Here is a 14,223-nt window from a genome sequence, read left to right on the forward strand (position 1 = left end):
TTAAGTACATTTGCTGAGAATTAGCTGACTTGTGTAATAACTGATAGGGCTTATTGACTGCGGCCCAGTTTACTGTTGTCAAATCAATGCTGTTGCGTGTTCGTTGCACTACTTTTAAACAAACTTAACAGGCGAAGGGGGGCTGGGGGGCACTGGAGGGACATAAAGGAGATTGATGCCCTTTTTATTATCTGCTTTTTAGACATCTTTTCCTGCGTTACTTACAGATGGCATTATCGGTTATCCATTGTTTGGACTTCAATGCTCTTAAATGGCCTGATATATCGAGCTTGAGGCTTTTAAGGTGGTTACAGGGCATTTGTGCATTTGACTTGGCAGCAAAATAAAATGAATTGCGGGTCTGAAAGTTTTAAATATTTATGATTTTTTTATTATTATTTTGCAATAGCTAGGTAGTACAAGTGAAATGAGCCTTGTATTGGTAAGTAGCCTAGCAGACTGCAGCTGGGGACAGTAATGTATGGGGAGAGAGGGGGGGAGAGAGAGAGAGAGAGAGAGAGAGAGAGAGAGAGAGAGAGAGAGAGAGAGAGAGAGAGAGACGAGAGAGATAGAGCAGGAGAGGGAGAGGGAGAGAGAGAGGTCTCTTTCTAGAAACACGCTCCTTGCACAATTATTTTTCCTGTCTGCATACTTCAAACCGCTTTGGAAAATGTGTGTATGTCTATACCACATGTGTGCGGTTTCTCTGCAGTTTTATGTCCATATTAAACAGAGGAAGCCATAAAGATATTTGTGTCATGGTCTTGAATAAATGAAGAATTATAACTTCGGGGCACATTTCTAAAGAAATATAGGCATATTATTACGGTATTATTATTGTTAATAATATTAATATGATTATTGTTATTATTATTATTATTTTTATAATGATTATTATTGTAGCTGTTTCTTATGAATTGTAATTACAGTATTTAGAATTAGGTTAAATCGTATTATTGTTCTTATTATTGTTAATATTCCACATTTTTGTGGATAAAGGGAAAAAGGAAAAAGAATCCAAATACATTTCCTTCATATCAGTTTGAATGAAGCCTGACTACTACTTATTTTTTTATTTTTTTTATTGTTTTAATCAAAATGAATTTCAACCTGCATTCATGGTGATCAAGCAGCCTGGCGGTGCAGCAGCAGATCCCGCCCTCTTTGTCTGGTAACCTTGTAACTGCGTGTCAGCGAATGTAATTGTTGTACGCTCCTATAGAAAAAAAACGCCGTCCCTTTAAGTGCTTCCACCAATTCTGATGGCGTGGTGATTTACATATCCCATCCTCTCCTCCCCCTTCAGGAGAGCTAAGCGAGATGTGGAGGCTGCCAGTGAGACCACCACAGAACAGGAGGACCATACCAAAGACAGAGAGTGTGGGGGGGAGAAGGAGCTCACCAAAGGACAGGTAAGGCCTCTATTTACACTACACACATTTAGGGAACACTGCCCTCAGGGAACATGTGCCACTGCACCTGATTTTTTTTTCTTCTCTGAACTGAAGGCCTTTTGTCTATACTAATTATACAGATTCTACACAAAATACCAGAGACCCTTTTGACTATTGTGGCTCTGTTACAACTCCACAAGTTATTCTTATTTGTTAAAGCCACTGTTTCTGGCTGTGGGTTTCCTCTCCTTAAACCATGTCTAATGAATTTCTGCGAAATTGTCAATTTGGGTATTTGGTCAGGTGACATGTGACTCACTCATGTTTTGTCTATTCTCAGTGGATGTTATGGAGAAGTGGGGCTGTGTCCATAATTACAGGCCGGGGTCACGTGTGTACACACATGTGACAGGACAGGACTGTCTCCCCCCCCCCCCCCCCCCCCCTTGCACTGATTGTGTGTGACAGAAGAGCACACCTGTGTTGAATGTTATCAGATAGGGATATTTTTTGGGCGCAGGTGTTGAGTTCCATAGAGAGGCGGGGCTTAAGCGGAGGGCGACCACTAGTGTTCAGGCCTACTGTCTCAGGCCAGTCTGGGTCTCGGCCTGCTCTCACCTGGAGATGAACTCGGATCAGGAGTTCGGGCCTGGTTTTTGGAAGGGAACTAATGATGTTTTGCTTTGATTAAAGATAAAGTCCTTTAACTTTGTTTTAATGGGAATAGAGCGGTTCATCTTTGGTACACTGCGATGTCGAGGTTTGATCTGGCTTCCTTCAGTTGGTGTGTGCGTGTGTGTGTGTATGTGTGTGTGTGTGTGTGTGTGTGTGTGTGTGTGTGTGTGTGTGTGTGTGTGTGTGAAGAGGAGGGGGTCACCCCGCTGGCTTGAGAGAGCAGCTTGGACAGGAAGTGTTTGTGATGGACCCCCACTTCACCCCCCCCCCCCCCCCCCCCCCCCTGGCCGGTAGGACTGGGTAGCCAATCAGAGAGCTCCAGGAAAAGGACTACTCTTACCCTCCTGTATTAGTGAGGTTCTTGGATTCATGACCAGTATGGTGACAGTCATCAAGGATCTAGGTATTAGTAATTGTGACAGTATGAGTGATAGTAATAGTGCTAATGCTAGTAGTAGTTATAATAGAGTAGTCATCAGTAATAGCGCTATAGAGAGAGTGCAGAGAAGGGTCTGAGGTGAGGGGGGTGTTGACAGTGTGTCCATCCCTCTGAACAGTGTTGGCATGTGGCCTTCTACACGTGTATTGAACCATGAATCAGATATACAATACCAGGACATATCGTGAGCTTAGAATTATAAGGTTCTATCTCCGTTTAGGGTAGTTCAGAGATATGAGCGTCAAAGTTTTTACATTCCATTATGTTTTGTGAGATGGAACCTTTGTATTTGATTGATTACTAACAAAAAAAGTCACCACACAGGCATTAATAAACACCTAATGGATCGTTATGTAAAAAACTCAATTTTGACCCAAAATTGAGATAGAACCTTATAATTCTAACGTCACGAAATAGCACATCCAGTCAGGTGTTGTGGAATAGAGAAATCGCCCCCCCCAGACTCTTGTCTTATGTTCTGCACCGAGGTTGAATTCTGGAGCTCTTTTACTAGTTTCAGGTACTTTTGAACTGTCGCTTTTCCGTTTCAGCTTTTTTTCTTATTTCCGTGGTATTTATTTGATGTTGTCAGATATGCAGTAATGGCAGGGATTAGTAGGGGGGGAAGTGGTGTTATCTCCTTCTATTCAATAGAGCAGAGTTGTGGTTATGACAACCATAGATGAACAGGCAGAGAGAGAGAGAGAGAGAGAGAGAGAGAGAGAGAGAGAGAGAGAGAGATGGGGCTTTAACTCAGCTAGCTCCTGGTGTAACTGGGGGATGGTTACAGTTCTGATGTTTTGATTTACTCTCGTCAGGTTAAAAGCTGGAAAACAATTCAGGCCTTTTGCATACATTTTTTACGGAAAGTACAGCCGAAAAGTACATATTTTGAAGCCCAATCTTTTGTGAGAACGTGTTTGATATTCCAACTTTTTTATTTTATTTTAAATGAGGCTGAGTTGTTTGTGCTCTTTGAAAGGGGGGCGACACTCACTTCTTTGATGGGGGGAAATAATGAAATGCATGCCTGCCTGAAAAAAATGGCTAAAAGTGTATTTTAACCCATCAAAATAAAGCACTTTAAAAAGCATTAAAATGAGCTGCACGATTAATAATTCACTCATACCTGTGGTGCACAGGAAGACGACTCCTCGCATTAGGATTCCTTCGTTTTTGAAAGGCATGCAATTCGATACAAGCATATTCAATTCCTTTCCTCCCCTCTGTCAGTCGCTAATCACCAAATAAGTGTGTTTCTGTGTTTTCACAAAGGGAAGATGTGCTTGCATATGAAACATTTACAGCCTTCCAGCAGCTTATTAGAAACGCTTAGTTAAAAATAGCGTGTGCATTAGGGAAACCAGGTCTGGGGTTCTGTTTGATGTCAGGGAAAAGGTGGGTGGGGGGGGGGGGGGGGGGTGGATAGGTAGGGGGGGAGCTATAGGTTGTAGAGGTGGGGTTGGGCGTGTGGGGGGGGTGGGGTGCGGGGGTAGCTGGCTGTGTTGTCAGCTGAGAGGGGAGACAGCACTAGTTTTAATGGAAGGTCCCTTTTTTCATACTCTACTGTTATGATTGATGGACACAGATGCCCATTTAGGGAAAGTGCACCCTAACAGCTATATGGATTTATTTATTTTTAAAGCAAAAGTGGGAAGATCCCAGAAATACATTCAGTAAACAGAGCCACACTTGTCTGAGTGTCAGAGACGTTGATGGTGCCTGTTAGACTCCTGTGTGTGTGTGTGTGTGTGTGTGTGTGTGTGTGTGTGTGTGTGTCTGTCTGTCTGTCTGTCTGTCTGTCTGTCTGTCTGTCTGTCTGTCTGTCTGTCTGTCTGTCTGTCTGTCTGTCTGTCTGTCTGTCTGTCTGTCTGTCTGTCTGTCTGTCTGTCTGTCTCTGTGTGTGTGTGTTTCTGTGTGCATGTGTGTCCGCGCACACGGCTGAGCTAACCTGTTATTTAGAGGAGTGTCTGAAAGGTGCTCGGTGTGTGTCTGTGTGATGTTGTGGTTCCTCAGGTCCGTCATTAGGACCATTTGAAGTGTTCGGTCTCATCCTTGTCATGCTACCATTGGAACTCGGTGTGGAAAGATAGTTCCTTTACACATGACAGTTCCTGTCAGGAGGACGGCATTAGCCTCGCGCACAAGAAAGCATTCCTCCTTTTGAAGCTACTGTCAATTTCAAGTTTTTTCTCTTTTTAGTGCCGCCGCTCTTCGAAATTCATTAAAGCTATTTAGAAATACATACGAAGCCGACGTAAGATGCATATGTATCCCACATGTCATCTTTCTGAAAGATCACTTCATTATTCTGTAGCATTTCATTTATCTCAAAGATCACACGCACATATTGTATAGTACACACACACACACACACACACACACACACACACACACACACACACACACACACACAAGAGCTTTGTAATTATTTGCAAAGAGAGATAAGGCTGACATACTATTGGCTATTTACTGAAAGCATTTCGTATTCAAACAATAAAGTTCATGTTGGCAGAAGCTGAGATTCAGCCACCTTCCCCAATAAGCAATCCAGGGGTCGTTTCTAATGCGGGGGATGAAATATTTATAAATGCTCCGCCCCAAGCCCTTCTCCTCCCTCTCCTCACGCCTTGTACACCTAGCTGAGCCAGCATTAGTGGAATGGAGGGGTTCTGCTTAGGAACGGGGCCTGCACCTCCATTAAAGCACCAGGAATGAGGGAGGGGGGGGAGAAGGGTAGGGGACATGAGGGAGATGGGGGGGAGAAATAGGAGGGAGAGAGGGATTGTTAATACACTTAAGGGCTAGGAGGAATGGCCACAATATGATTTGACATGTTTAACATAAATGTATGGGAAGGGTTGGGATTGAGGTGGCCTATATGGGGAAATGGGAGGGAAGGGTGCTGTGTGTGTGTGTGTGTGTGTGTGTGTGTGTGTGTGTGTGTGTGTGTGTGTACATGCAGGGGGGGGGGGAGTTGCAGTCTTCCTCAATTGAGGTTTATGAATAATTCCTCTCATACCCTCCCTTCCTGACTTTCAAATTATGGGAGCTGGAGCGAGGGAGGGAGAAATGATATTACAGCGCGGGTCATCCGCATTCTGACACCGGCAGAGCACCCAACCAAATTGGTCCCATCTCTTTTCCCTTAAATATTTACTTCTACCTATGAATCTCTGTGATTGGATGAGTGTGGAGGAGAGACGTTTGTTGTGTGCTAGTGCATGCGAGCGTGTGTGTGTGTGTGTGTGTGTGTGTGTGCGTACAGTATGTGCACATGTATGTGTACGTGTGTGCGTGCGTTTGTATATACTGTATGTGGACGTGTGTGCGTGCGTGTGTGCGTGCGTGCACGTGTTTGTGCGTGTTTGTGTTTGTGCGTGTGAGTGTGTGTGTGTGTGTGTGTGTGTGTGTGAAGGGCAGATATAGACTAGAGATGCATCTACTGTATGTCAGTGTGATGAACATTAGCAGCCCCTGGATGCAGAAGGGTGATACTGCAGGTTGTACACACATTTCTCTGAGCTGTCAGGCCTTATGTTGCTGCACGCTTCAGACTGGAACAGATAGCAACATCTGGGGGATCTCGCTGCTAGTGTTTCCTTGTAGTCCCAGTGACAGATCTAGTCCTGGGTCTAGGAATACGTATAGGTGTTGTAGAATGTAGGTGTCTTATGTGGTAAAGCTCTCCAGTATGTATTTCTCTGATCAGGTGCTATTATCTTATAATGCTTCAGATATCCCTAAGTGCTGTATTAATGCTTTTGGCGTAGGAACATGTACAGAACTCGTAATGGGTTATTGCTTTTAAAAAAACGCTAGACTTCTAAGAATATACATTAGCGGGTATGTTCCATGAAGTCAGGAGGAGACAAAATGGAGAGAAAATTGTTTACATATTCATAACGTGTCCTTTGAGCCGGCTTGTCATCCCTCAAATGATAATTCCTTTTGTCTTTGAAGATAGTAGACCGTAAATTGTCCTTGTTTGTGAGCCAACTCCCTGAAAGATCAGTGTTTATGAGTTTTACAGCCTGCAGGCTAATGGGCCGGCGGTGCTGCTGCTGCCTGAGAGGAGTGTCCTTTCAGAGGTGAACGCCATGTCAGCCTCCTGGCCGGGCGGCCCGAAGATTAATAACACGGCCACTAATTAATATCTCCTTTTAATTCCTTCATTTTAAAACGTGTCTTTGTTGCAGTCATGCCTGTAGGCCTACATAAACCACTCTTTTCTCCCCTCCCGTGCAACGGGGGGAAGGTGGTTTTTCATTTTTAATAAAGCCAGTTGTTATACACCAAGGATACTGAGAAATGATGAGCTTCGCTTTGGGGGGAGGCTTTTTTTTTTTTTTCCGTTGTAATTTTCTTTATTTGAAATTAATTGATGCAGAGTAATTACCTGAGAAATATTAGGTGAAATGGAATAGAGGCCTTTGTCGCTCTGGGCTCTAACTCAGGCCGGTAGATTTAAAAAAAAGACGGGTGGAGAAAAGGAGGAGGAGGAGGGGAGGAGGAGAGGGGGGGGTGAGGAGAATATTCAGTTATTGTTAGCATATGCATTAAAAGCGAATGACTTGTAGCACTGGGGAGATGAACCTGCGTCTCCGTATTAATGGTTAAATTGCTGAGGGACTGCAGGCGGGTGGTGCCTGGGGGGGGGGAGCGCTGGGACACGGGGAGAGAGCTGTAGTCATTTGGCCCTCAGAAGTGTGGAGGTGGAGGGATGGAGAGGTTGTGGGGGGGAGAGAAGAGGCAAGGAGACATCACTGTACCTATACTGGAGTGGAGGTACAGTACTGTCGTAGTAGTACTGCTCTGTTGAGTTTCTGTGGTGGCGTGTCATGTAAGCGCTCTAGAGCGACCCTACTGGCAACACGGCCCACCAACCTCGGTTGTGTGGCAATAAAAGGGTCTTGTGTTCTTTCCATGGGCTAGGAAAGCGGCTGGCCCCGGAGACGGGTGGTGGGCATCTGCAGTAAGGCCATGTGGCCTGGCTGGCACTGACGAAAGCCTGAAACCCAAACTTGTTTTTTATGACCGGAGACATCGGGCCCAGGCTTTTGAAGCAGGCCAGGGGCTGGGTCACTGGAGACAGGATAGGGCCACTGGGAGTGACGGGGGCACGGGGGGGGGGGGGGGGGGGTAATGGTGGTGGTGGTGGTGGAGGCCCTTTAGGAGTTGGTGACCACATGCATCTTTTTTACAGACCTCCTGGGGGGGGACAGTGATGGGTCAGATGTCCTCGACTAGCAGGGCAAGAGAGAGAGAGAGAGAGGAAGAGAGGAAGAGAGCGAGGGAGAGAGAGAGGGAGGGAGAGAGGGAGGGGGACACAGCATGGGCATGACTCCTACTGTCCTAGACACAAGCTAGGGGGAATAGCTCCCTCAGCCCTCTCTCCCCTCGTCTTGTTCTTCTTCCCTCTTCCTCCCCTCCAACCTCATTCACGGCGTCCGGTAGCGGTTCAGGTCCAATCTCGCCGAATATGCCGTTCCCAAGGACGAGCCAGATCAATGGCCCCATGGCAGCTGTGATTGCATTCCTCCAACATCTGAATGGCAGAAGGGACCTGTGGTGTTAATTCAGCCCTCCGCCTAGTGTCGGTCACTCACGCCAGCTGCCATCTTTTTTTTTTTTTGGTATGTTTCTTTCTTTCTTTTTTTTTCTCCCTTGAAAGCAACAAACAAGGCAGTGATTGCTCCAGAGACTAGGGGGGGCCTCTGCGCTGACAGCCCCCATCGCTAGCTGAGTAATGCAGCTCCTAGCAACGGAGAGGGGAGGTGAGACAAGGTGCCAAAGTCCAATTCACTTACGGGACTCGACAGCACAAAAGCCCCTGGTTTACGGAAAAGGGCCATGAATTAATAATCACCTAATTGACTCTTAGGGCTTTTTTTTTTTTTTTTTTTTCTGCCTCTTGTCTTTTGTGCTTTCACATGAAAGTCCACTGGTGGTGTATCTGTCAGGACAGGTTGGTCTGGATAGATGGGAGGCCTGGGTGGTAATGACCGGAGAGGAGAGGTCAGGGTCACAAACAAGGTCCTCTCAGACAAAGAGGTCACTCTGGGGGAGGGGCGACCCCCACAATAATCCGTCCTTACAGTGGGGAAAATATAAGTATTATAAGTATTCAACACATTAAAAAAAACTGTACTTACCCACCAACATGCACCAACCCAGCTGATTCTAATTAGCACAGAACACTTTTCCCACTGTGTTCAATACTTTTTTCCTGTGTCATTCCACTGTATTGCACATAGCTTTCTTATGGATTGGAATGTTACAATTTCTTCAGCTGTGTAGTTTTATTGAGTTAATACCAATGTTTGGTCTAAATGTCATGTGAATAGCTGCAATGGAAATATTTGGAATGAAAAAATAGTGTGTGAATACTTCTTTCCCCCACTGTATGTCCTCTCTGATGAGCCAGTCCTCTCACACTCCACATAGATGTGTGATAATCCGCAGCACGCCATTATGAGGCAAGCGCCCGAGCACGTTTCTCACTATCACAGGAGCTGCACGGAAAGTTCCAGTCGAGCAAGGTCATACTGGGAATGGGAATATGAAAGCGCAGCTCAAAATGTCCTCAACTGGTAATTTGACAGGAGAGACAGCTTGATTTGAATATTAAAAACTCGAAATCCTTGATTGTCATTTTATGCAGCATATTAAATTTCAAATTACCCTCCCAAGGGCAGGCCAGGGAGTGTGACTTTAGGGAGCTGTTGGAAGAGTTCATCTGTGGTACGGTTGTGTGTGTGTGTGTGTGTGTGTGTGTGTGTGTGTGTGTGTGTGTGTGTGTGTGTGTGTGTGGGTGTGGGTGTGGGCCCCCCCCCCCCCCTTCCCCGAGTTGAGGCCAGTACCGGGGCGTTCTTCTCCCAGTCCAAAGGGGAGGCAAGAGACCCGTTCCATCAGGAACCAATGTTCTGGTCATGGGCTCCGCTAATGGATCTGGGGCGGCTCCGGTGCGCAGGCAGCCACGTTTAGGTTCTGATACCAGTCGGACCGCGCCACGGTCAGGACCGCACACACACACCCCAAAAAAAAAAAAAAAGAACAAAATCGCTCTCACTCTCTGTGTTTATCGCCCCCCCCCCCCCTTTCTCGTTCCGGTATGTTCCCCCCAGCCTCGCTGTGTCGGTCCCCCTCTTTTTTCTTTTCTTTTTTCTTCTCTTTCTCTTCACCGTATCCTGGAAAACAGGACACGGTAGCTGGACTTTAGTCACGGAGCTGGTGGCAGGAGCCGGTTTTGGGGATTCTTAAGAGAGAAGCGATTGATCAGATTTATGGTGTCCTAACAGGCCGTGACCACGGAAGGCTGGGCCCTGAGCAAGCCTCCCTAGCCCACTCTCTGACACGCACACTCACACACACACAGACACTCACACACACACACAGACACACACGCACACACACCCCACACGCACGCACACACACGCACACATACACACACACACATACACACACACACACACACACACACTGTACACTCAAACACACACACACACACACACACTGTACACTCAAACACACACACACACACACACTGTACACTCAAACAAACCCCTCAAGCAGGCAGCAGCCCTTTAATACTCCAGCTCTCTCCAACCCTTTAAAAACAAACAACCTAATGTCAGGTCTCTCTTGTGTTAATTGAGTATCCGTTAATTGACAGACTGAAATGCAGGCTAATTATTTAATCATGTTTATCCCCCTAGCCATTAGGCTTAGAGGTGCTTGTGTTTACCTCCTTCTGACGTCTATTGCCAACCCCATTCCCCCTCTCCTTATAGTCAATAGTGTTGAAAGTCTGAATGATTGTCTTTTTTTTGGTTGTTGTTATGGGGCTCCTATCAAAGGTAATTGAAAACTCACAAACCAAGACCAGAATGCTTTGATACTGTTCTTTTTTTTCCGTTAATAGGCATCATTTGTTTTGGCCTGAGGACTCCCCGCTGCGTACCATGCTGTACGCTGGCCATTACCCCGGCCTGATAGATGACACCAGGCTCACTGAAGGCTTTTGTCCACTAAGGCTCTCTCTCTCTCTCTCTCTCTCGCTCAGAGTCCCAGGGCCTGGGAGCAGAGACTTCAGCTGCTCTCTCCCCCCCCTCCTCCAGCTGTTTGTCCTGTCTAGAAGACCACTGCTAACCCGGCCTGTTCCCATATGGGCTTTTATGGGGGGCCTCTCTCTCTCTCTCTCTCTCTCTCTCTCTCTCTCTCTCTTTATGTGTGAGGATTTCCACCCCTGATAGCACTCAGTTAGAGACGCGTCTCTCAGATGTGGGAGAGAGACGACGGACCGCTTAGCGAGGAATGGACCCGGGGACGAGAGCTTAGTCTGTGAAACACAGGGCACGGTGCCATGTTCCAGTCTGCCTCCCTAGTCACGGCAGAGGGGGGGGGGCGCGTTCCGATTAGAACAGTGCGTGGGGGAAGAAAGGAGGAAGAAGCGGAGGAGAGAGGGAGTGCGCGAGTGAGTGAGGTGGGAGTGGAGTGGAGTGCAGTGGAGGAGAGGAAGTGGCAGTGGATACCATGACTGAGAGGTGGATGTCAGCAAACGGGGAGGGTTCCTTTTGTTTAACATTTCCTTTGTTTATTGGTTGGATGTGTTTAATGGGATTGGCTGTGACTGGGGCCTAATAGGGCCTCCCCTCCCCTCCCCTCCCCTCCTCTCTCCTCCCCCAACCTCCCCAGCTGATGTGATCCCAGTGTCTCTGGCTGCTCTGACCAAAGCCAGGGCCAGAGACCCCCACTGGCTAATCAGCTCAGCTGCCCCCACTCTGATTGGAGCTGACATTTTAATGTCTGGAGCAGGAGCGTGGTCAGCCCTGCTTAACCTGACCCCCGTCCCCCCCCCCGTCCCCTCTCTCCCCCATGCCCCCTGTTCTCAATTTGCCCTTCCAGGACTGTACAAATCAGGTGAAATTTAACTCTTTATGGCCTCGTTAAGGGCTGGCAAGTCACCTACTTAAGTTTCACAGTGGATTCTTTCCACTGCAGGGTGAGGCGCTGCGATGCCCCCCCACGCCGGCTCCGGGTGGATTTAGCTCCTTTACGAGCGCCGGCTTAGCCGAGTATTTTTACTCAGCTGTGATGCCTTTTCTGTTTTGCCGCGCTCCTATTTTGTTTGGCTTTCTCTCTCCCTATCCGCCCCCTCCCCTCCCTCTTTTCCTCTCTTTCTATCTTTCTCTCTCTCTCTCTCTCTTCCTCTTCTCTGTTATGGTGTTTTACAGGGGGGAGTGGAGCGCTCTCTGGTTGTCTGGGCAGAAGCCCTTGTTGTGGGGCCTGGTTGAGTGAGGATGGAGAGAGAGAGACAGGGAAGAGAGGCAGCGCTACATTGTTAATGCTGGTGCAAGTTGCATTAAAAGGATTAGCCTGTGATAGGTTCTGCTGGCTAGCAGACTGGAGCCTGGAGCCTGCAGTGACAGCAGAGAGAGAGGGGGATTCCTGCCTCCCTAAGATGGGCAGCTACCTGACAATTAGCCACTTTTTATTTCGTTACATCTCAACACACTATGGTGTGCACCAAAGCATGGCTGTCTGTCTTGCTACATCCTCCAGAGCACACCGATGGTTATCAGGAGGCTAATGCCGTGTTGAGTCCCTCTGGGTTGTTTTTTTTTAAGTTTATTTTTTATTTTTTATGAGAGCCAATGAAGTATTATGGTTGCGCTAAGCCCAGCGCCAGCGTTAGTGTGTGAGGCAGCACACGGCGTGGCTGTGAGGGTTCTGAGCCAGGGTGGGAATCAGTCTCTCTATCCACTCCTTCTTTGTCACAGTCCAGTTGGCCCAGCCCACAACTCACTGGAGGAGGCTTAGCCGGTTACAGAAATTCCAATTAAGTGGAGAGTTGCACTGGCACTCACTTGCTGTGTAGGCACAAAGAGCAGGAGGATTTACCCAAGCAGGGTCAAGCTATAGGTCACTGTTTCCACACGGATTTCAGAGGATATTGGCTCCACAACTTCCAAAGCTCCTAACTGCCAAGCCAAATTGCACCTCTCCTCCTCCCTCTCTCTCCGACACCCATCTCTATTTCATCCCTAGCATAAAAAAAAAATCTAAAGACCCCACCCCCTCTTTGGTAGCAATTTAAACCAAAATTTTATTTTGATGAGGAGCGAGCTTATACGGCCAATGGTCATATGTGCCATGGAGACAGAAATCCAATTTCTTGCTCCGTCTTCCCAGCCTGTCCAGAGCCAGCTCAGGGATATGGCTGCTCCTTAGTGCTGGAATGGCACGGTATTGGCACCTTATTGCTAGGTAACCAACTGCTTGTTTTGGCAATTATGTAAAGTGATTCAACTAATGGTATAGTAGAACATAGCCTCTCTTTTACCAATGTACACAATGCCTCTTGTAATGTTATGCCAATGACTTATAGAAGGTGTTATTTCTATCCTATTCATGTAAATTAATATATAAAAGGTGTGACTCAGCGCAATTGAGCTTAAAATATGCAAGTCAAGCGAAGAGTTACCTGTATAAGAGAGACTGAAAAATTGTTTCCCGGAAGAGAAAATAATTATAAATAAATAAATAAAATGGAAAAAGTCTGATTTTGAAGTGGAGCCAGAGTCTGATGTGAATCTCTTACACCTTAATGCTGTCTGATAAGATTGCCAGGTAGATGTTTTGACCTCATCTCAAGTTGTGGCGAATCCCCTCATCTCCAGCTCCACTTCAAACAGCAGAAGCTGTGAAGCGAGCGCCACCTAAAGCCGCCCAGCGTGGAGGCCTGATGTTTTGATTAGCCGTCTGTGGTGGTGTCTGATGTCCTAACGATCCACTAGTGGGAGAGACAGGCCCCGTCAAAGCACCTCGGCGGTGTGCTTCTGCTCTGGCCTGGGAGGAGTCGCAGGGAACACTCTGGTGGTTGGGAGTCGTGGGTAGCCTGATCATCTGCTTCCCTGCCCAAGTCCCATTAAATGCGGTTATATCACATTTAAGAAAGACATTTCAAAGCCCTTTATCCACAGTGTTATTGATTGACTTGTTCCAGAGCTGCCAAGTCTTCACCTTGCCTTGACGAGTCTGCTTCTCTTCTCTGCCCCCTGTGTGTGTGTGTGTGTGTGTGTGTGTGTGTGTGTGTGTGTGTGTGTGTGTGTGTGTGTGTGTGTGTGTGTGTGTGTGTGTGTGTGTGTGTGTGTGTGTGTGTGTGTGTGTGTGTGTGTGTGTGTGTGCGTGCGTGTGTGTGTGTGTGTGTGTGTGCGGGTGTCTGTATGTGCGTGTGTGCTCAGTAGCAGCATCCAGCCATTCGGAGAGGGACCAGACGGATTCTCCGATCCCCTCCAAGCGCCCCTCCTCGCGCTCTGGGGCCACAGAGAGCCCCCTCTCCTCCAAGCGTCCCAGGACCTCAGAGAAGAGTGCTGCTGCGGAGCAGGTGAGAGGCCCGTTCCCCTGGTCTTCATAACAATGGAACGTTACGTTATGTAACGGACTGGGAGACGGTTTCTTAAAGAAAAGAAGAAGCATACCGAATCACTGTTTCCCCAACTCTTTGAACTTGCCAATCAAGTCAAGGTTATCCCGTTTCCAATTACCATGCCCTCATTAGAAGTCTGAAACAACATTACTCAAGAAAAGGAAATTGAAGATGTACTTCCAAGCGTTTTTCTTTTTTTTCTTTTTGAGATATTTGAAGAGCTGGCCCTGAAAAGCTGGTCCTTTTTGCATTATGCATGATTTTTTTTCTTCTTTTTTTTTATC

General features: G+C 47.1%; 1 protein-coding gene across 1 annotated transcript in view; it reads left to right on the forward strand.

Annotated features, from left to right (window-relative positions):
- Nucleotides 1-14,223, forward strand: part of zfhx3b (zinc finger homeobox 3b) — a gene marked incomplete at both ends in the record, with an annotated part of 108,171 nt that overhangs the window by 79,641 nt on the left and 14,307 nt on the right. Inside the window, 3 exon segments of the mRNA XM_080537675.1 lie at nt 1,312-1,409; nt 1,412; nt 13,758-13,897. Of these exon segments, the coding sequence (XP_080393801.1) occupies nt 1,312-1,409; nt 1,412; nt 13,758-13,897 (239 nt within the window).

This window comes from Nansenia antarctica (genome assembly GCF_963989245.1).
Source record: "Nansenia antarctica genome assembly, chromosome: 1".
Taxonomy (NCBI): domain Eukaryota; kingdom Metazoa; phylum Chordata; class Actinopteri; order Argentiniformes; family Microstomatidae; genus Nansenia; species Nansenia antarctica.